The sequence below is a fragment of the Oncorhynchus tshawytscha genome, linkage group LG10 (genome assembly GCF_018296145.1).
Source record: "Oncorhynchus tshawytscha isolate Ot180627B linkage group LG10, Otsh_v2.0, whole genome shotgun sequence".
NCBI classification, from domain to species: Eukaryota; Metazoa; Chordata; class Actinopteri; order Salmoniformes; family Salmonidae; genus Oncorhynchus; species Oncorhynchus tshawytscha.
In genome coordinates this window covers 29303692-29327095 of record NC_056438.1, presented here as the reverse complement: position 1 = coordinate 29327095, position 23404 = coordinate 29303692, and the positions used below count along the sequence as shown (strand labels likewise).

At 42.6% G+C, this 23404-nt stretch overlaps 3 protein-coding genes across 11 annotated transcripts in view; all 3 read right to left on the bottom strand.

Moving 5' to 3' along the window:
• Positions 1-1063, bottom strand: part of LOC112260080 (EH domain-binding protein 1-like protein 1) — a 62366-nt gene extending 61303 nt beyond the window's left edge. For 5 of the 8 annotated variants that reach the window (XM_042328468.1, XM_042328469.1, XM_042328471.1 and 2 more), the window contains exon 1: positions 768-1044. In XM_042328468.1, coding sequence (XP_042184402.1) covers positions 768-871 — 104 coding nt within the window. In that variant the 5' untranslated portion in view covers positions 872-1044. Of the gene's footprint in view, positions 1-767 lie in introns of all 8 variants that reach the window. The other 3 variants (XM_042328473.1, XM_024434913.2, XM_024434911.2) reach the window with 3 other exon arrangements.
• A 4733-nt stretch (positions 1064-5796) lies between these two features.
• Positions 5797-7271, bottom strand: kcnk7 (potassium channel, subfamily K, member 7). Its single transcript, XM_042329571.1, has 3 exons — positions 6935-7271; positions 6210-6605; positions 5797-5987 (listed from the first exon to the last, which is right to left on the bottom strand). The coding sequence occupies exons 1-3, from the start codon at positions 7269-7271 to the stop codon at positions 5797-5799; spliced, it is 924 nt and encodes a 307-aa protein (XP_042185505.1).
• On the bottom strand, positions 6897-14611 carry taf6l (TAF6-like RNA polymerase II, p300/CBP-associated factor (PCAF)-associated factor). 2 transcript variants are annotated; one of them, XM_024434903.2, is made up of 12 exons: positions 14268-14611; positions 13910-14079; positions 13655-13741; positions 12843-12993; positions 12641-12691; positions 12454-12548; positions 12270-12344; positions 11802-12022; positions 11398-11530; positions 11163-11291; positions 9067-9563; positions 6897-8366 (listed from the first exon to the last, which is right to left on the bottom strand). In XM_024434903.2, the coding sequence occupies exons 2-12, from the start codon at positions 14045-14047 to the stop codon at positions 8030-8032; spliced, it is 1914 nt and encodes a 637-aa protein (XP_024290671.1). In that variant the 5' UTR covers positions 14048-14079; positions 14268-14611; the 3' UTR covers positions 6897-8029. The 2 variants fall into 2 exon arrangements, with proteins under 2 accessions (XP_024290671.1, XP_024290670.1); XM_024434902.2 differs by having other exon boundaries at positions 13910-14093; positions 14268-14610.
• Positions 14612-23404: the final 8793 nt, after the last annotated feature.

Below are 23404 nucleotides of genomic sequence, written 5' to 3'. Positions count from 1 at the left end.
GATGGGATGTTACACAGGTGTCCTGACTCTCTGTGGTCACTAAAGATCCCATGGCACTTATTGTAGGGCTATTAACCCTGGTGTCATGGCTAAATTCCTAATCATCCCCAGTTACAATTGGCTCTATTTACACCTGTGACACGTCAAAGCTTAGGCACATTTGGACAAAATATGTTTTGCTTACGCTCAAAACAACAATGTCAATTTGGATGCTTGTCGCATGACGATGATTAGAATGGGAAAACAGCATGAGGACAAATGCGGAAGTGCTTTGACTGTTGAAGACAGTTGTAGGCTACAGTATATTCATGCATTGTGCACTGTGCAATAAACGTGTACGATCAACAAAAATGGGGTAGTCAGTGTAATAGCGGTAAGAAACGGACAACAAACATATCATTGGGCATTGCACACAAACCAAATATGAACCTGAAAGTATGACCTGATTAAATTACATCTCAAGCAGGGGACAAGGAAATGAAGGACAAGGTGACAAAAGTTTCAAACCCCACGAGGTTGTTTTATCGGTTCAGACATGACAACTTTATCAAGGCTAAATCCAGTAAAGGGCGGTAGGTAACCCAGCTGTTAAGATCGTTGGGACAGTAACCGAAAGGTCGCTGGTTCGAATCCTCGATCAGACTACGTGAAAAAACATATCGATGTGCCCTTGAGCAAGGCACTTACCCCAATTGCTCCTGTAATTTGCTGTAGATAAGACTAAGAGCGTATGCTAAATGACTAAAATGTAAATTATATTCACTTACCATTTCTTCGTGCATTCTACCGTCAGTTCTTGAAAAGTCGCCGCAAACTGGAATTTCGAGGCTTTCTTGCCGACACGCTGAAGTCTCTTCCAAACTGAAGTCATGTTTGGAGACTATAATGTTATTTTCTCAAGGGACATTGGTTTCAATCCTCTCCACAGTTCCCCTCTGCCCTCACTGCTTGGGGAAACACCAGTCTGTTGCCGCAACACTTGCGTTTGCTGCGAAAGAAAGACCGTCAATGTTCGTTCACTCACTGTTCAACAGTCTGACTGGTGTTCACATGTCCCGAATGTCACACACAGAATACAGGCAAAACAAACGCACGCCACGACAGATCCGAACAGTGAGACAGACGACACCCCAAGCAAAAAAAACTTTGATATGAACATAACAATTTCTCATTCAATAACACTTTTTATTAAACATCAATTGAGGTATTGTATTTTCACTTGTAGCCTATGACTTTATTTAAAAAAAAAACATTTGACCAGTATGTTATTTAAAGAATATTCTACTGGTTTAAAAATACAATACAAGTATGAAAAATAGGAAAGCATCTCCTTGTTATTGAAACTGTAGCTAGTTCGTTGTTTGAGATGAGTGTGGGAAGCAATGTATATATTTTTTGAGTCCAAGGGTGCACTGTGTTTGGGGGTTGGGGAGGGGGACATGCCAATGTAACCCCATGGTAATAACCCACTATGGTCCTGGCTTTGCTGAGGTGTGGTAAGAGGTATTCAATAGGTACATGTAAGAACAGGATATTTGGGGGGCCAGGAAACATGTCAGGGCAATATGTTCTTGCTTAGTCCCTTCATACAGCAAACCAAAGGCTACAGTACACTGTACCTAATAGCAGGGGACTTTTCAGTTTACTCTGGTGTTTATTTATAAGTTGTGGCGCAACGCCGACCGACACAGGCAGCTGGGGAGTTTATTACTGGCCCTGAGAACAAAAGTGTAAGGGCTCTATTTTCATGTCATCCAACAAATGTAAACGCCAGGAGTTTGCAAAACGGCATTGGCACTTGATTTGGAACCTGCGCTGTGGTCAGATGACATGAAAATAGTGCTCTTTGACCTCATACACCAGTGGTGGGTTTGACGTCAAAATAAGGATGAAAATGCAGAAAATAACCCCATACCCTACCCGTAAAATATGGTGGTGGTGAATCTTTGATGTTATGAGGCTATTTGTTTCCACTGGTACTGGGGCCCTTGTTCAGTTCAATGGTATCATGATGAACTTTACCCGGGAAGTGGATCTTCCAGCAAGACAATAACCCCGAGCACACATTCAAATCCAGAAAGAAATTGTTAATTGACAACAAAAATCAACATTTTGCAATGGCCATTTCAGTCTCTGAAACCCATTGGAATGAATCTGGAAAGATTCTGTATGGAGGAATGGTCTAAGTTTCCTCCCAATGTGTTCTCCAATCTTGTTAACTCATCTAGACAGGTTATTTAGAGGTAATATGTTTCCACAACAATCTTTTTCCTGTTGGGTGGGCCACCTATTGGTCGCTGCACATCCTATTTTCCAGCTGCAGGGCCCCACTTGTGTCATTCAGTGCCACCTGGGTCCACAGGATGTGCTGGGAGAAATGGAACTTCAGGGCAACTCTATGCAGACAGCTGACTTCAAATGGAGGATTTAGAGGCAAAATGGGGTACAGCGTGTCATGTCTCTGACAAGATTGACCTAGCTCCCTTTAAAATAAGGATGCTGTCCAGGTTAGTTGGCATAATTGGTAGAGGATGAATAGGCTGGAAGTCTCAGCCACAAGAGGTCGTCAGAGCAATCGTTAAGGCTGTTAATTAGACTCTGGGCCAAGTTGATTACCTGTCACAAACGTTTTCTATGTGACAAAGTTGAAACTGCAGTTCACATTGGAATTGAGAGGAATTCCAAAAGTTGCCAACTAAATAGTTGACTGAGAAAAGGGTTGAGGCCATAATGTCCCTCTCTTTCTAGGGGTGGAAAATAACATGGTGGTTATATGAGTCATGGAGAGATCAGAGCCACTGCAGCATGCAGAGCGATGTCCCATAGTCCCCTCCTTGATAAATATAGACACGCAGGGCCAAACACCTGCCGGCTGTCCATCAAAATGAAGGGGATGGTGACAGCGAGAACCCAGAGACTCACTGGAAAAATGTTAACAAGGTCACTGAATATCATAACACTAATTGAGGCCTATAGGATATAAGGGTTCATATAGGGCTTTTGCAATATATACAATCAAGTTTTCTTGGATTAAAAGAGCAGCTATATATTCCTGGCACCAGATCAGATTTTGCACAGTCAGATCACCGTATTCCCCTCTAAATATATCACTAAACTACCTACCTATGGTCTTTGAGAGTGCACTATGACATATGCTGTGTCAATAGCTACATTATATGCAACAGCAATCGCAAGACACCAGTCTGTGTCCCATGAGGCTAGGAGTTAGATAATGTCACCACCTGGTTGGGAAACCCCTGTCTCTGTGTACGTGTGTGTGCATGTACAGTTGAAGTCGGAAGTTTACATACACTTATGTTGGAGTCATTAAAACTAGTTTTTCAACTACTCCACACATTTCTTGTTAACAAACTATGGTTTTGGCAAGTCGGTTAGGACATCTACTTTGTGCATGACACAAGTAATTTTCCCAACAATTGTTTACAGATTATTTCACTGTATCACAATTCCAGTGGGTCAGAAGTTTACATACACGAAGTTGACTGTGCCTTCATTTTCTGGAATTTTCCAAGCTGTTTTATGTCATGGCTCCCCAAAAGGGCGAGGCTTGCAAGCCGAAGAACACCATCCCAACCGTGAAGCACGGAGGTGGCAGCATCATGTTGTGGGGGTGCTTTGCTGCAGGAGGGCCTGGTGCACTTCACAAAATAGATGGCATCATGAGGATGGACTATTAGGTGGATGTATTGAAGCAACATCAAGACATCAGTCAGGAAGTTTAAGCTTGGTTGTAAATGGGTCTTCCAAATGGACAATGATCCCAAGCATACATACAAAGTTGTGACAAAATGGCTTAAGCACAACAAAGTCAAGGTATTGGAGTGGCCATCACAAAGCCCTGACCTCAATCCTATAGAACATTTGTGGGCAGAACTGAAAAAGTGTGTGCGAGCAAGGGAGCCGACAAACCTGACTCAGTTACACCAGCTGTGTCAGTAAGAATGGGCCAAAATTCACCGAACTTGTGGGAAGCTTGTGGAAGGCTACCCTAAACGTTTTACACAAGTTAAACAATTTAACGGCAATGCTACCAAATACTAATTGAGTGTATGTAAAACTTCTGACCCACTGGGAATGTGATGAAAGAAATAAAAGCTGAAATAAAATCACTCTACTATTATTCTGACATTTCACATTCTTAAAATAAAGTGGTGATCTTAACTGACCTAAAACAGGGAATATTTGTTAGGATTAAATGTCAGGAATTGTGAAAAACTGAGTTTAAATGTATTTGGCTAAGGTGTATGCAAACTTCCGACTTCAACTGTATGTGTCAGAGGGAGTGACAGATTGTCCACCGTGTCCTGGGGGTCCTACGTGACCCACAGTTGCACAGTGCTCATACATAAGAGCGACCCAATCAGGGGTGTGCGTTGGGGGGGGAATCCCTCCACCGTAGTTCTTCTGACCAGTGCATACCAGCCTCAGCCTGTTCATCTCACAACCTAAATGGGGACAACTGGGATTGCAAACCTGTGACTCAGGCAGCAAAGGGCGGCACATGACGGGACGGTTAATCCATGAAAGAGAGTAGCTGTGTTTGAGAGCATCAACTCTGATCAGTCTGACTGGCTGATCTACCAATCACCTCCCATCCCTCAATAACTACTAATTATGATTTGTAGATCAGTCAGTCTGCTCAGTTGGTCGTCAACTACTAAGCAGAATTGATGCTCTCAAACATGGCCAGTTGCTTCAAATCTTAGCAACAGAGAGATTGGATATAGGATTATTTGGGGCACAACAACAACCAGGAAGACACCACCCTCCACCTCAATTCATGGTCCTCTAAATGACCCAATAAGCACTACCGTGGATATGTTTATAGAGGATGCCTGAGAGGCTGCCTGGTAGGGTGCCAGGGCTGCCAGTACAAGGCACAGGCTCTGAATCGTGTTCCGTGGGCCCCCTCTATTTCATACAGAGTCGTAGCAGGGCAGGACTGACACTAACTGGGCTGCTGTCAATGGCAAAGGATCATCAGAGAGCTCCACTCACAAGATATGGTACATTTACGATTTTATTCAGTGAAAGGTGCAACCAAAACAACAATACATGTACAGAGCATGCCCAGTATAAGAGTGGGTAAAAAACGACACAGGAAAAAAAATTACCTCACCTGTTTAGTGCATTCATGATCATGACAATCTTAAGCCATTACATTCATCAGGGACTGACTGTGTGGCAAGTAATTTAGTTGACGAACACTTGCAATAGGAAAGTGTAGGACTTCGATACTAACAATTGTTTTTGGAATACATCATAAAATGATTTTCATTTTAAGCCATGGTATGGAGTGGGAGAAATGGGAACGCTTTGTTTCTCAAGACGCCTTCCCTAAATGGGTCTGTATGACAAAAGATAGAACAACTGGCCCTGCAGATGCAGATGTCTGTTATTAGTACTTAATAAGACTGTCTGGCTTCTCAGATATTACAATCACTTTTCATCTTCACAAAAAAATACACTAAACTGTATTGTACAATTCAAATAACCAGAATACACAAACTCAACCCTTCTATCAGGGGTTTACAATCATTTTTAAAAAAATACCTCATCACCTGATTTACATTATTATAGGAAGTCTAAAATCAATACCATCTACGCAATATGAATATATTATTTTATGTACAAATCAACAATGACCTCAAAGGGATACTTAGGGATTTTGGCAATTAGCCCTTTATCTACTTCCCCAGAGTCAGATGAACTCGTGGACAAAATTTTTATGTCTCTGTCCAGTATGGGTGCAGGCGGTTCCAGAGGACGATTGAGTCAGGGAGTGTGTACTGGAGCTCCTCTGGGTCCAGAGTCCTCTTCACTGAGCATCATCTCATCCCCGTCTGTTCCCTTCACTGCTCTGTCTTGGGGTCCACAGAACAGCCGGAACACTGCTTGGACCTGTGGCACCTCCGTGGCAGTCTCCTGGAAAGTCAGAATCGCCACGATGCCAGCCATTAAATAACCTGTGGAGAGAAAAAAAAACGGCAGACGTATGAGACGGATACATCCGATTATCACAAAGCTGTGAGGACAAGAGGGGAAGCAGAAGCCTGTGTGGAGGACCAGGCAGGATTAGGGCCAATTCCATTTCCATCTTGATTACTGCCAATTCTGAAATCAACTGCAAAAAAAAAAAAAAAAAGTCTAAATTGAATTGACCCCAACTCTGCTATGGCTACTCTCACAGGAGGTGAGGAATTCCATGCACTCCTTGGTCGCCTTGTTGCGCCTTTTCCCCAGTAGGTAGTCCCCCTGGCCGATGGTGCTGAGGGTGACCACGCAGAAGAACAGGGTGTCCAGGAAGCTCCACTCTGGCTTCAGGTAGCAGAGGCTGGTAGCGGGCAGCAGGAACAAGAGTATCACCAGGACCAGAGAGAAGAGGCTGGCATGGAGCAGCACTGCCTGGCCGTAGGGCAGGCCCCAGTAGGTCTGGAGGTGGCGCACAGGGCCATGGGTAAGGATGGGCAGCATGAGGTCAGACAGGCAGGAGAGGACATAAAGGGTGAGGGGGATTCCCAGCAGGCAGTAGAAGATGCAGAAAAGTTTTCCGTCATCAGAAAGGAGACTGGAGTTACCATAACCTGGGAAAAAAAACAGTTGGCATAAAAAGTGGATTTACAGGGATTTTGACTTCCATGTGAAACAAGTAACCGAAAGCATGTTTTACTAGGGTAGTTGTGAGACGTGTGCACACATCTACATAGACCCTAAAGCCATCTTTGAATTTTTGCATCTGACTTTGGCCTGCGGCAACAGGATGTAGCCTACACTCTCCTCAATAAACTACATTGCACGAGAACTATTCAAGTGGTTCAATATGTGATTATTTGGCCCTACAATAAATCATAGATTGAAATGATGTAAATTTTAACTGTGGAATCAACTAGCTTTATTTATTTGTTCTTCTTACCACGGACAGTCAAAACATTGATCACAAAGAACATGGACGAGATAAAATCCCAGCTCCAATCATCTCTGTGTGCATCTAAGACAGCAATGTTTCGATTAGCAGAAAAGGACGCTTTCACGATAATTGTATCCAGCCTGCTCTCCGGTGCGCAGTAGTTGTCCCTCAGAAAGTTCTCTCGGAGTTCAAGGACCTGTGCTCTGAGCTTGTTTTCCTGGGGCTGCTCAATAGCCATGAGCACCAGACCCCCAAAGAGTGTGAAGAGGACGTAGCTGAGGAGCAGGAACCAGAAGGCATGCTTCCGACAGAACCTCTGGGACGAGTCGACCCAACAGATCATGGTTGTTTGTCGGACTGACCTTGCTGTGTATCGCTAGTGGAGGTAACCAAACACTCAGACGCAGGTGAGCCACTTGTTTTAAATATTTAAAACACAATTCAAACACCATTCCACTCATTGAGAACTCCATAGAATGTCAATTCTGGAAATGAATTAACTCAAATTAAAATAGGAAAAAACTGTCGAAAACATATCAAGTTTGAATTTCACTGTAAATAACAAATGTGGAAAATATGTAATATTGTAAGAATATTTATTTTAGGATATTGGCTATCGTCCATATACATGTACAGGTTGGTAAAATTACTCAGGTACATAGAAAATACATTGTCCATGTTTTAAGACGGTGTCAAGCTCTCAGCTCGGTGCGAATACTCCTTCCATATCCATGGATCCCACTATTCAACACACACCAGGCCCGTTAGTCTGAAGTTGTCAAATTAGTAGCGTCCTTATGGTGCATTCAAGACAACTGGGAACTCAAGAACAAATGAGGTCAAATCATGACGTCAGTGATTTTCAGGTTGGAAAATCGGAGCTCTAGAACAATGTGTACATGAGTCAGTGTCTCTTATGCGACTCCAGTAGGGTCCCTCCCACCTAATGTGGCTATCCTCTAGTCCTAGTCTACCTCTTATGTCATAGGCCGAATAGGGAGGGAGGATATAGGGAACTCCACCTGCACTACTGAGCAGTGAGTTAGCCTCAGCCTTGTTCCAAGGTCTTGACCCCCAACCATAGTCTCACTTTTCTCTTTCTCAGAGGGGCAGGTGCAGGGAGTAGTGGGAGCAGGTCCATCGGCGCACCGGTTTTCCAACCCTCCCGATGACGGGCAGCTTGTGGGCGTAGGCACGGGGCGGTACAGTGGACAGGGGTGGGGGAGAGCTGAAGCTGGTCTGGAAGCGGCGACCCTGGCAACGCCGGCCCATCTGACGTCCCCCGATGAGGAAGGAGAATGTGGGGGGTCCGGTCTGAGGAGGGGGGAAACGGGCCTTGGTGAACACGTCGCGGGATGGACCTGCTGAGCGCTGTCCCGGCCGGGAGGAGGAGTTTCTGCGCTGGATGGAGGATGAGGAGGAAGAGCGAGCCAGGGACCTGAGAGAAGGAAAGAGAGGTAAAAGGAACATGTTAGCTATAGTAGATAAATAATTTCAGCCTTCAAAAAGGTACATGTAACTGCCAAAATAAAGGAAACACTGGAGTAAATGAGGGGTACAAAGTATATTGAAAGCAGGTGCTTCCACACAGGTGTGGTTCCTGATTTAATTAAGCAAACAGCATCCCATCATGCTTAGGGTGAGTCATGTATAAAAAACACCCAGTTGTCCATTATTTCTGTCAACGCCAAAGGTTTTCTGACCACCCGATTAAGACACTATTTTGGAGTTCCCTTTATTTTGGTTGTTACCTGTATATATTCTTCAGTATAACATAAGAACTTATTTTTTTGTGTTAGACACCAGCTTTCTGTCTGGACCAGCTGTCTGGTTGTCTTTCTTTCTCCGGTTTCTCTATGGTGTGATTAAAACAGGCTGTCTTATGGTCTGCGAGACACCCGCTCTGATCACATTACTCATTATCACTTCTTAAAATTGGCATTTTTTCACTACTAAGCAATGTGGACAATGTGTAAGATGCAATAGAAATCATAATTTATTTGCACAGAAGTGCATTGTAAATTGTACTGTTAATGTATGCAATCTAAATAAATAAAGGATATTTTTTACTTTATGAGTGAGAGCTGTGCCTCTCACACCCTCCTATAATATAACTAGTTATACAGATGCTACATTACCTTCCTGGAGCAGTGGCAGCTAGACTAGGTGGGGCGGGCTCAGTGCGAGGGCTCCCGTCTTGCCGGGGGCTGATGTTGAGGTTAGCAGTGAGCTGAGGCATCTTGCGCGTGGTGTCTGGGTTAGCAGCGGGACCAGGGGGCTCCTTCCTCGTATCAGGGGGCTGGGAGGGGGCTGACAGGGGGCAACCTCCCAAGCTGGGACCCGTGCTGAAGCGTACCGCCAGGCTGTCACCGAAGAAGGAGTAGAGCTCACAGTACATGGCGGGCAGGGGGACGGGGGTCCAGTCATCCCAGGGGGTGCCAGCCCCCCCAGGTCCCTGCAGGTGGCTGGCGATGCCCAGGGCGGCCTCGGAGAGGGGCTCTGGAGGGGGGCTGAGCCCGGGGGAACTCACCCTGAAACCCATCACGCCCCCAGAGCCCGGCTGGGCGCTGCTGCTCCCCTCCGCTGGTTGGGACAGAGACAGGGCTTTCATCTTCAGCAGGCGCTCCACCGCCACCTGCAGGACAGAGGGGAGATTGGTACTTAGTGGGCACAGTGGAGGTTGATAGGGTGTGTTACCAACATAAAAATGTAAAGCGCTTTGAGATCGGGTGAAAGGCGCAGCATAAATGCAATTCGTGACAATACATTACTGGGAATCTCTTGTATTACTTTGGAAAGCTTTGATTGCATTATAGAACGGCAGATATGGATTTTTTGGGCCACAACGAGGCTAGCATTTTAGGCCGATATTCAATGTCATTACATTATAACATTTTAATGACAACATTACCCAGAGATAGCCGTGTATGCATTAATGCATACATTTTTAAATCAAACCATACATTTCACGTTATTTTTACCAATCTAATTACATAACAATTTCAATAATTTTATTTGAATGGTAAATCTCTTGATCAACTGGGTTAATGGAGATGGCATAGGCCTACTCACAATACAGGTGAACGCATATTCAATAGGAGCGTGTGCATGCATTGAGTTATTGAGCTTGTTTTGGCTGATCGGTGGAGTGTACGGTGCTACAGATGACAAACAATCTGTTAGCCTTCTATTTTGGACTCATATTAGCCTACTGATCAACAACATTTGACAAAAAGCATCACTCAAAAGAGTGTCATGTCTGTATGAAAGGACATAGGCACTGCTGTTAGTTTGAGAATATAAAAGAACATATGTTCAATGCAAGCGTTCTTGTTCCATAAACAAGGAGGAAGATTCTTAGGCAGCTAAACCTATTGACAACCTTCATTTGGGCATTTTAAGACACTTCCTTCTTTCCCGATTGTGATAATCTAATCCGACCATCAACTGTCAATTTACAGATCCGATAGCTGCTGGTCAGATCAGCACACCAGTAAATAGCTAACGTTACAACGCAAGTCAGAGGGCTCGCTGCCAAAAATGGTGCATGTTCAAAATGAGAACCAGCTGACGTTGGCTATTATCTCCTATCTGATATCTTAGTACCATGTACATCTAGCCAGCATAGTAGTCCCATGTAGCTCAGTAGGTAGAGCCCAGCGCTTGCAATGCCAGGGTTGTGGGTTCAATTCCCACGGGGGACTTAGTATGGAAAATGTATGCAGTCACTAATGTAGGTACGTAGCATCTGCTGAATGACAACAATGTCAAGTCTCATATAGCCACCTAGCTAACACCACAAATTAAAGGGTTGGTTATAGTAACTTTTGCTATCTGCTTAACTTGCTTGCATGCATGTCCAGACACGTAGACATTGGCCTTATTATAAGTTATTTAACTAAATGAATATTAACAACAGGAGTCACTGTGTCAATTCACCAATACTACACCTTTCTGTTGGTGAATGAGCTATCTTGCTGCTGCTGATTTTCCCAGCTAGACAAGCCTCAGCATTGGGCAGTGCTCGTGGCTCAAGCAGTGAGGGGCGGCTGGCATAGCAGCAGCTTTACTATGTAGAGGGATTGTCGACAAAGCCAATAGAGAAGGGCCGAAAGACTAGAAAAGGCAAATATCGGCCCGATATATCGGCCTGGCCGATTAACGGTCGTTCTCTAGTACGCGTCACAGAAAACCTACAATATTACAGACTCAGTGACTGGTCTGCTGCACTTACCAGGATGGCTCCGTAGACCTTGTGTCCGTCTGCTTTCACTTGGGCGTTGGAGACGGAGTAATCATCCAGGACAGCTTGCAGGTTAGCCCAGTAGGCTGGCAAGTGTGGATATAACACCCGCTCAACAGCCTACAAAAGACACACAGAGATCAGCAAAGATCCTAAAAATGAACCAACAGAAACGAAAGAAAACACTCTCACTCAAAGATGATCAAGATAAAAGAAACGTAGTTACCTTCCACCCGAGTGCGTGTAGCCCCACGACAGCTCCATAGTGAGAACACAGCGGGCGGACCGGGTCTGACAGAACCTTCTGCAGAGACAGCAGAATCTGATGGTACAGACCACTGACCAGGTCTCCATGGGTCCTGACAAAGACACATGTTTTGGAGAGAATTATGTCAAGATGGCCGTGATTCTGTTGTTGACTAAGATGGTCCACTTTTGACCAAAACATTATTTAAAGGTGGTATTAGGAGCCTTACAGTGTGCAGGCCTTTGTTTTTTCCCCCTCATGAACCAATAAGTGTATCAGTCAAACTGCCATGGTCTGAGGGGCTTTGTCCAGTCTGTCTAGTCATTCTACTGTACATATCTATACTGTATATATAGTGCATCTTTATGGGTGGTCAGTCATACCAGAAGATGTGGCTGAGCAGAAGTGCTGCGTAGTCCCTTAAGGTCCAGTGGTCATTGAGGGGGTTGATGGAGGCGGCCAGCGGCTCCAGGATGCAGTACATGACGCTGGACACCAGGCTACGCACGTAGGAGCCAAGGTACAGGTAGGGGTTCTGCACCAGACTCTTCACCATGTGCAGCAGACGGTTCAGCTGCTCCAGGTCGTGGCTCACAGACTTCACCTGGTGGGCAGAGTGGAGAGAGGGGTAGATATGAAGTACAGCGCTAGCTACATTTAGTAAAGATACGGTCAGGACTTTTTCCTGACGAGGATCAAATCCAGGGCATAGTTATAGGCTACTGTATGATTAGGGTTTTCTAGAGTTTCTCCTGGTCAGGAAAAACTCATTGCCCTATAGGCACTAAACGACTAGAGATTTGAATGCATCCATGACGTTAGATGTTGTGTTTCAAATAAGTATAACATACCCCACTGATGACATATACAAAATATGGCAGGAGGGCAGCAATCTTGGAGTTGGACTGGAGATCCAGCAAAGCCACCTGATGAGGAAATAGTTAATCCACCATGGATTAAAATGTTTGAGCGATTTCAACAGTTTCTCCAATCTAATGTGTTCTATCACATGTCGACACCAGGACAAAACTGTACCTTCATAAGGTGTGGGTCCTCTCCTAGTATGGCCCGGGTGATCTGCTGGTAGTACTTGAGCAGATCCTCCGAGAGAGTTTGTACAGCACTGGGAACTATGAAGGAGAGTAAAAGGAGGGATCAACCACTCTGCAAAAGCCATGGGAGTAAATATCACCTAATGTTCAAATTTACTCTGAGCCCTTACCTGTACCTTGAGGCTCCAGGTTGCCTTTCCCATCCAGATAAGACACGTTCACTAGTAGGAGAACAAATCATAGTCACCATAAAATCTACTAAATCTCTTACAAGTAGAATGAGTATCGATTTGACAATTGATGTGCAGGTGGCGGGTTAGTATCTAGTAAGTCAGTGAGACGCATTTCTATAACAAGCATCGGCGGTCATACCTCGCACCATGGTCTCGGCACAGCCCTTGGGTATGTTGGTGGCCAGGGCAAGTTCAACCAGGTTGACATCACGGTCATCCACAAAGAATAGCTCGCCCTCCTTGATCGGTCGGAAAGGTAGGGCATCTTGCGCACCGTAGCCGGCTATGGCCTGGCAAAAAGAGAAGACAGTACAGATAGGAGCTCAGTTAGAGTAACAATAATAAAGACAGACATCACCCAGCAAGCGGGATTCAGTTGAAACAGGCTCACACAATGTATACACTGAGTGTAAAAACATTAGGAAAACCTGTTCTTTCAATGACAGGCTGACTAGCTGAACACTATGACCCCTTATTGACACCACTTGTTAAATCAACTTCAATCAGTGTCGATTAAGGGGTGGAGACAGGTTAAATCATGTTTTTTAAGCCTTGAGACAACTGCCACATGGACTGTGTATGTGTGCCATTCAGAGGGTGGGCAAAACAAGATTGAAGTGCCTTTGGTAGTAGGTATCACCCGGTTTGATTGTGTCAAGAACTGCAACATTGCTGGGCTTTTCCACTATCAACAGTTTCCTGTGTGTATCAAGAATGGTCCACCACCCAAAGGACATCCAGCCAACTTGACACAACTGTGGGAAGCATTGGAGTCAACATGGGCCAGCATCCCTGTGGAATGCCTTCGACACCTTGTCGAGTCCATGCCCTGACGAATTGAGACTGTTCTGAGAGAAAAAGGGGGTGCAACTCAATAGTAGGAAGGTGTTCCTAATAATTAGTACACTAATTGCATGTATACATTCAATAAAACAGTAGGCACTCTCTCACCTCCACATTGCTCCAGCGCAGTGCTCTGTTGAAGTCCTCTACTGTCAGCTTCCTCCTCTTGGCATGTCTCATGAACTGAGAGCTGCTCTGTGTTGGTCAAAGTCACATCAGACAAACAAATATCTAGAAATAACCAACTTTACCTATGAATGGGGCTCAGAGTTCGTCCTGGTCAGAACAAATGGTGAGGGAAAACTCCTGGCCCTCACGACATCGAACAATCAACATCGATTTGGCACCGGTTTTATTGTTTACCTGTGTGGCTTCCCTAAGCCGGTAGCAGACATCTTCAGCCAACAATGCAGCCACATCGTCGCTGAGTTCTACTCCCGCACTCTCAGCCATGAGTTTGACAGACTCTCTGGGGACTTCAGCGAAGCGCCTCTCCTCCATGCTCACGGCAGCGTCCCGGTAGACCCACAGATCTGAGGAGAGAGACCTGCAAAATAACCACACATGTGTATCTTGCTGGTATAGTTAGCTTACTAGCTAACGAATATGATTTGTTAGCATTAGCTAGCCAATTTATCTTGATTCGTGCAGGCGACGATTAAAAGTTTATACGAAAACAATGCCAACAGTCTGTATAGCTCAATGCGACACAATCACTTACCAACTGGTGCAACTGGACAGTATGAATTTGCAAGGTTATCGTTCTAAACCGCACACAGGAACCTCACTCGGGTGCGCCGACATTTTCCGGAAAGCCAGCCTTCCAAAGATTGGTCCAATTCGATGTCACTCAAATGTGCGTCACTCCCACAACCGCTACTTAATTCTTCTGTGGATTTTTTTTATTTGTAATTATGGCGGTTGGCAGCCAATTTTAAGGTATTACCTTCACCAAGTCTGCATTGGTGGTGCAGTATTAAGGGTGATATGGACTCTGCAGAAGTCAGGGCATTCACACTTCTTACGCGCCGCTGAGCAGCGCTGTTGTGAAGGGAGTTATCAAGAGGTGGGTGCGTTTGGTTGACAGGAGGTCCTGTATTATCCTATCAATACAGAGCCATCCACATCTTTACAAAAATAGAGGCGCACAGCAATAATGAGCTCAATTTGGCATCTGCGTATCCCGGGGCGCCGCAATTGCGTCCCATCATCCATACGGCGCCTAAAACACATTTTCGAATCAAGCAGTCTGTTTGAATTGCCCAAATAGTCAAGTCATATACTAGTCTTGATAGATGCGTGAGCCTATGCAATTATACATTTACATTACATTTTCATTTAGATGTGCTTATCCAGAGAGACTTGGTTGAATGCCAAGTTTCAGAGGAAAACAAACGTTACTGCAAGTAGATCCTTAAATATGCATCTGCAACAGCAGAGCCAGGAAAATAAAATAATGTCTTTAGTAAATATGCATCTGCAACAGCAGAGCCAGGAAGATAAAATAATGTCTTTAGTAAAAGGAGTGCATTCGAATCCACACAGCCTGAGGGTTGCGTCCCAAAATGGGCAAGCACATTGATAGAAAAGTTGCCATTGGAGAACATGGTTTATGCAACAAATCTAAAGTAAAGCCTGATGGCCAAATAAACCCGAATAGGTAGAAAGCCTACGCAGACCAAAACAACAAAAAAAGTAAGAGTTCATTGAGCAGTGAGAAGTTCCAGCTAGTTCAGTGACAGAACATGCTTTTTTTTTTTTAAAAGAAGCTGACTTTGCGGCAGAAGTATCACAATAAATGTAAGTGAAAAACTTAAAGACGACGAGTCTGGCCAGACCGGGCAGGGTAGTCCAGATGGGGGCGAGGGGGATTTGGATGAGCAGGAGGAAAACATGTCAGAGGCTGTGGACAGGGCTCTCCCACCGAACAGCTGAGTGTAGGCACCCCCCTGAGTGGTGGAGTCCGAGCCTCTGATGTTGCTGGGAAGGTTGTGCTGGATGCGGCAGTGGGTGCCGTAGAGGCCGAAGCCAAAGGTGCAGCACAGGGCCCCACAGGGCCTCCAGTCCTGAGTGTGTGGGCCCGCCAATGGGGGCCTTATCCTCATCCTGGAGACTCCGGGATACCAGGCCGCCATCACGGAGGCTGCCGCTACCATCACACTCGATGTCTTGTAGCGGGTGGAACACTTCCAGAGGATCAGGGGGAGAGACTGAGACTCTACTAGGTGCAGGGGGGCCTTAACCAGGGACAAGTCTTCCCCAACACCAGCTGAGCCCTGCTCCCCTGGGAACAGGTCATCTGTCCCCTCTTGGTAGTGGAACATGGGCAGGTTGTTACTGCTGGTCTGAGAAAAGCATATTTAATATCAGGGTTAAATTATTAATTTGGATGGTAGGCCTACACTATTTAGGCCCATGAAAAACAGGATATAGAGGCAAGGTAAAAATGCAACAGTACACTAGCAATTCTGGTCTCAATGTATTGTGTAGGCAAAGATACAACTATGACATAAAAAAATCAGTGTCAAATCTAGAGTAGGTCGACAACAGTCATACTAATCTGATCTATCCACATGATAACATCAAGATTGACTTCATTTCCCTGTTAAGATCTGAATGGCAGGCTGCAATGATCAGGACACCACAGAACCGGGGCGAGATATGTCTCTGATAATGTACCCCAATCCAGGGATAGGAGAGGGCGCTGTAGTCCTAATTATCCAACATTTTATGTCGAGAAGATTGAAATACTGCCAGATGAGTAGATTTTCCCCAATGTTCAAGCCAAATTCTATGAATATTATTTCGGTATGCAATTCGTAGAAATAACAGGAACGATCCGGAAAACGTATTTCAGTAAATACTTAGACAACATGCTACACTGATTGCTTTGTTACGAAGTCACATGTACTATCTGTCGCTGTGTCCACTGTTGATTTTAAAATATCTTAATCTTGACCCAGTTCCCTTTAAAATGAGGCTCAGCTGTGCAACACTAGACGTCAGGGGGGCGTTCGAATCCAACCAACCAGATAAAATGTTGCTAGTATTCATTAGCAACCAGCCAATTGCGTTGAAGCTCTGCGACAACGTTGCAGTTTCAGCTCCGGATGAAACCGCCCCTTATCAAATTAGACATGATCAGAGGGGCAGCACACAGGCGCAATAAACGTTTGTCAATTATCAACGGTTCAGAAATCCATATTCCTCCCTAAAATCTCACCAGAAGGAAAAGGTTGATGGTTTCAGCCATGGTGTTCTCATTTTCCTTGTGTTGTTTACCTAACAAGTATCAGGTGACTATTTTTCAGGAATACTCAGGTATTTCAATGTATTATGTTGCTGATGATGTTGCTTCTGCTGCGGGCGATTCCCTGATCCACCTCTACGCAGACGACACCATTCTATATACTTCCGGCCCGTCCTTGGACACTGTGCTATCTAACCTCCAAACGAGCTTCAATGCCATACAACACTCCTTCCGTGGCCTCCAACTGCTCTTAAACGCTAGTAAAACCAAATGCATGCTTTTCAACCGTTCGCTGCCTGCACCCGCACGCCTGACCAGCATCACCACCCTGGATGGTTCCGACCTTGAATATGTGGACATCTATAAGTACCTAGGTGTCTGGCTAGACTGTAAACTCTCCTTCCAGACTCATATCAAACATCTCCAATCGAAAATCAAATCAAGAATCGGCTTTCTATTCCGCAACAAAGCCTCCTTCACTCACGCCGCCAAACTTACCCTAGTAAAATTGACTATCCTACCGATCCTCGACTTCGGCGATGTCATCTACAAAATTGCTTCCAACACTCTACTCAGCAAACTGGATGCAGTTTATCACAGTGTCATCCGTTTTGTCACTAAAGCACCTTATACCACCCACCACTGCGACTTGTATGCTCTAGTCAGCTGGCCCTCGCTACATATTCGTCGCCAGACCCACTGGCTCCAGGTCATCTACAAGTCCATGCTAGGTAAAGCTCCGCCTTATCTCAGTTCACTGGTCACGATGGCAACACCCATCCGTAGCACGCGCTCCAGCAGGTGTATCTCACTGATCATCCCTAAAGCCAACACCTCATTTGGCCGCCTTTCGTTCCAGTTCTCTGCTGCCTGTGACTGGAACGAATTGCAAAAATCGCTGAAGTTGGAGACTTTTATCTCCCTCACCAACTTCAAACATCTGTTGTCTGAGCAGTTAACCAATCGCTGCAGCTGTACATAGTCTATCGGTAAATAGCCCACCCATTTTTACCTACCTCATCCCCATACTGTTTTTATTTATTTACTTTTCTGCTCTTTTGCACACCAATATCTCTACCTGTACATGACCATCTGATCATTTATCACTCCAGTGTTATTAATCTGCAAAATTGTAATTATTCGCCTACCTCCTCATGCCTTTTGCACACAATGTATATAGACTCCCCTTTTTTTTCTACTGTGTTATTGACTTGTTAATTGTTTACTCCATGTGTAACTCTGTGTTGTCTGTTCACACTGCTATGCTTGATCTTGGCCAGGTCGCAGTTGCAAATGCGAACTTGTTCTCAACTAGCCTACCTGGTTAAATAAAGGTGAAATTGAAAAATGTATTATTTGTTCTTGACCAGAAGACCTATTTTGTTTCCAAACTTACGAAGAAGATTGAAAGCTGTATTTCTTTTTGATGTATACAGTAACTAAGATACTGTTTTAAAGGGCATACAGGTCTGCTCTGACTTTACACGGTTATCGCTCTATTTAGTTATTAATACTTATTTCCAAAAAAGGTCTTAGGAACGTTTATATGTAAAACATTTTTTATTCAATTATTTAATTATCAGTTTTCATATGTACTTAAAATAGTAGGTACCCTTTAATTTAAATTATTATTTGTTGTTTTATTTCTCAGAATAGTTCCTGATTACACTAAAGAGGGTTTTTAGTCTCTCTTACTGCAAGAACCCTTGGTTTGGTCTTGAACATAATTTTCAGTTGAGTTGAATTTCAAAGCCAGATAACGTCTAGCTCAAAGGTTATGGAATAAGCTATTTTCACTTTAAATTGACTTAAATGGTGCAGATCTCGGTACCTTATCGTTTACGTTCACTGCTCCTACGTCTTTGACTCATCCTACTACAGTTTCTACTGTTATATAATCTTTGTTGTTTTGTCTTTGTCTATAGTTTCTCTTAACGCTAGGGGGTTACGAAACAATGTGAAGCGCAAGGTCTTATTTTTATTTGCTAAACAATTTCGAACAGATTTTTGCTTTTTTCAAGTCTCACTCAATTTCGGCTGATGCCAACTTCTGGAGGTCACAGTGGGGCAACGATATTTGGCTCTCCCATGGAACTGAACGCTCTGCTGGTGTCACTACAATGAAAAATACCTTTGGTGGTAATATTCTACACTCGGAATGTGACCCCTTTGGTCACTTTATTTGTCTTGTGATCAGTTGCACTGACATTACGCTCATTACTGTAAACTTCTACAGGTACAACACCAAACATGAGAATGATGAGTTGCTTGAATCTATAGAAAAACATATACTTCATTGGTTATCTAAATTTCCCAATTCGCTATTATTGATAGGAGGGGACTTTAACATTACAATAGATAATTCAACTGATAGATGGCTCCCAGGTAGGCCAACCAATCAGAATTTGGGTTTAATACTTTTTATGGAAAAGTTTGATCTTACTGATATATGGAGAGAGAGGTTTCCGGCCGAAAGATCATTCACTTGGAGTAACAAAACAGGTTCCAGACAATCCAGAATAGATTTTTGGCTTATATCCAAATGTATTGATAGTGAGTGTGTTACTACAAATATTTGTACTACTCCCCTCACAGACCATAGGGCCATTTACATTGATATCAAAATATTTACCCCTGATCCTAACCTTGGTAGAGCATCCTACTGGAAGCTAAATAGCTCATTATTAAATAATGATATAGTTAAATTTGAGGTTAAAGATCTGCTCTCACACTTTTGGGAAAGGGCTCGTGAAGAAAAATCTTATTGCAAGAACTGGGAGCTCTTTAAATTTGAGGTGTCCAAATACCTTAGAAAATATGGTAGTAATCTTGCTAAGACCAGCAGTGCTGAGGAGGAAAAGGTGATCATTAAGAACTTCCCATTCTCAGAGGTCCCCAGCTGACCTCTTGGGGGAGGAGAAGATGGAACTAATTGAGTTACAAAATAAACTGGATAATATATATAAATTAAAAGCAGAAGGAGCCTTTATTAGATCTAGGAAAAAATGGATTGAGGAGGGAGAACAGAATTCATCCTATTTCTTTAGACTTGAGAAATTTCACTCTAAAAATAACACTATCCATAAGTTAAACATTGATGGTGTTATTACAGATGACCAACAATTAATCGCTAAATACTGTAGCAATTTTTACAGAAAATTGTATAGCTCTACGTACTGTCAGGAATCCACAGATATGTTTTTTAACTCACTGAATAATGTTCACTCTATCAGTGATATAGAATCTAAACAGTGTGATGAACCCATCAAAGTTGAAGAGATTGAGTCTATCAAACATCTAGAGAACAATAAATCACCAGGTGTTGATGGAATTACATCAGAATTTTACAAATTATTTTCTGAACAAGTAGCTCCCTTCCTATTTGAAGTCTTTTTAGAGAGTATTAAAAACAATGTTCTCCCTCCTACAATGAGTCAGGGGTTAATAACACTGACACCTAAGCCTAAAAAAGAAGTGCTGCTCAACGATAACTGGCGCCCAATTTGTCTCCTTAATAATGACTATAAGATATTTGTTAAGGTTTTCTTCCGGTGAAGGAGAGGCGGACCAAAATGCAGCGTGGTTAATTCGATACATCTTTAATGAAGATGATACACGAACAATACAAAAACGTAACATGAAAACCTAAACAACCTATACTGGTGCAAACAAACACTGAGACAGGAACAATCACCCACGAAACACTCAAAGAATATGGCTGCCTAAATATGGTTCCCAATCAGAGACAACGATAAACACCTGCCTCTAATTGAGAACCACTTCAGGCAACCATAGACTTTTCTAGGTAACCCCACTATACCACAATCCCAATACCTACAAAAAAAACAAGACAAAACACACCACATAATTAACCCATGTCACACCCTGGCCTGACCAAAATAATAAAGAAAACACAAAATACTAAGACCAGGGCGTGACACTATTAGCCTTACTACTTGCAAAAAGAATTAAAGAAGTCCTGGATGCAATCATTGATGAAACACAGTCTGGCTTCATGAGGAACATACATATTTCTAACAATGTCAGACTAGTATTAGACATACTTGACTACTCAGACCTAATAACTGAGGATAGCTTCATATTATTTTTATATTTTTATAAAGCATTTGACACAGTAGAGCATCAGTTTCTCTTCCACTCCCTTGAGATACTTGGCTTTGGGTTTTTTTTCTGTAAGGCTATTAAGACTCTCTATGCAAATAGTAACAGCTCTATCAAATTGAAATATGGCACCTCACCTAGATTTGAGTTAAAGAGAGGAATTAGGCAAGGTTGTCCTATCTCCCCGTACCTGTTTTTATTAATCACCCAACTTCTTCCAAATTCTTTAAATAATAGTCCTGTACAAGGTATTTCCATAGCTGGTAAAGAAATTATTATAAGTCAGCTGGCTGACGATACTACACGTTTTCTGAAAGACGCTAACCAAATTCCCATATCGATCAATGTGATACAATCCTTTTCCAAAGCGTCTGGTCTATATCTTAACATTAATAAATGGGAACTCATAGCTGTCAAAGATTGTGTGATACCTTCATATTATGGTATTCCAGTAAAAGAAGAACTTACATATTTAGGCATAACCATTACAAAGGATCAGAAGTTTAACTAAATTTTAACCCTCTTAATTAAAAAAACCCAGAAGAAACTAAATCAATGGCTACAGAGAGACTTATCTTTAAAAGGTAGAGTCCTAATAACCAAGGCTGAAGGTATCTCTAGACTAACATATGGTGCTCTATCTTTATATCTTGACAGTAAAATAAGCAAGGATGCTTTTCAACTTTCTTTGGAGAAACCGTACCCATTACATTTGGAAAACTGTTGTAATGAACACTTATGAGAATGGCAGACTGAATTTTCTGGACTTTACTACTTTAAATAATACTTTTAAGATCAATTGGATAAAACAATTCCTAAGAAGACCCACTTCTATCTGGAATTGTATTCCTCATCATGTCTTCTCTACTTTTGGTGGCCTTAACTTCATGTTGTTTTGCAATTATAATATTGACAAAGTTCCAGTGAAACGTTCTGCTTTTCATCAGCACGTTTTCTTGTCATGGTCGTTAATTTATAAATAATTTTTCTCCACACAGATGTTATATATGGAATAATCAGGATATATTGTATAAAAATACCTCTTTGTTTTTGGAATATTGGTTCTGAAATAATATCCTATTGGTGAGCCAACTGGTAAATGCAGAGGGTCTTTTACTCAGTTATAAAGAATTCTTATCACTTTACAAGGTCCCTGTAACACCTAAAGATTTTGCAATTGTTTTAGATGCCATTCCCTCAGGTGTTGCTATGTTATTCAGGAACGTGTCAAGACCTGACCCTCAGAGCCTACCTTCTATTGACCCTGTTGACTCATCAGTAGGAAAGATTTGTTTCTTTTGGTCCATTCAACAACAGAGTGATACGATCCTTGTTTCAGCAGGATGTTGTATCTATACATTATGTCATGCCTTATTGGAATGGATTTATTGATAATATCTTGTTGGAAAAAAGTTTGGATGTTGCCACACACATAACTACTTGTTAACAAAATTAAGGAAGTTTCCTTTAAAATTATTCATAAATATTATCCTGCCAACCACTATATGAAGAAGTTTAAGGAAAACATCAACTCAAATTGCTCCTTTTGTAATGACCACCCAGAAACAGTGTTGCTTCTTTTTTGGCATTGTATGCATGTAAGAAAACTGTGGCAAGACATCAGTAGGTTTATAATTGAACACATTTATGAAGATTTTATACTATTGTGGAGAGATGTACTGTTTGGATTCTTTACATACAATAGAAATAAGCTGAAACATTTTTATGTAATTCATTTCATTATTCTTTTGGCCAAATTTCATATACACAAATGTACATTTACAAACAGAAAACCACATTTTCGTACCCTAAAAAAATAAATTGAACTGTATTTTAAGACAGTTAAATGCTCTACTAACAAAAAAGCTGTTAGAATTGTAAGTACAGTGGGGCGAAAAAGTATTTAGTCAGCCACCAATTGTGCAAGTTCTCCCACTTAAAAAGATGAGGCCTGTAATTTTCATCATAGGTACACTTCAACTATGACAGGCAAAATGAGAAAAAAAATCCAGAAAATCACATTGTAGGATTTTTAATGAATTTATTTGCAAATTATGGAGGAAAATAAGTATTTAGCCTTCCCAAATCAATACATGTGCTTTATGTATTGATAAAAAAAAAAAAACGTTTGCCAATTACTTCCCTGACTACTAACGGCAAGCCCATTGAGAACAAACACCTATTCTGGCAATTTACACCACAGTTGGTCAACCTGGCACCAGTGTAATTCGTTTTCTAAATGCTTTCTGATGTAGGGAAATATAAACCTTTGTGTGATGGTGATTGATAATGCCCTTGTTTGAAATGATTAAAATACACATTTCATGTTTGGGGGACTCATCTAGCTTGGGTTACAGTATTTATAGGAACACATTTAATGTGAGATGGAAACACAAATGATTCAAATGTAATTACTTTTGTCACTGACAACTAGGGGACAATGCATTTCATACACACCCAGAAAAAGTACTCGCATGGAAGAGAAA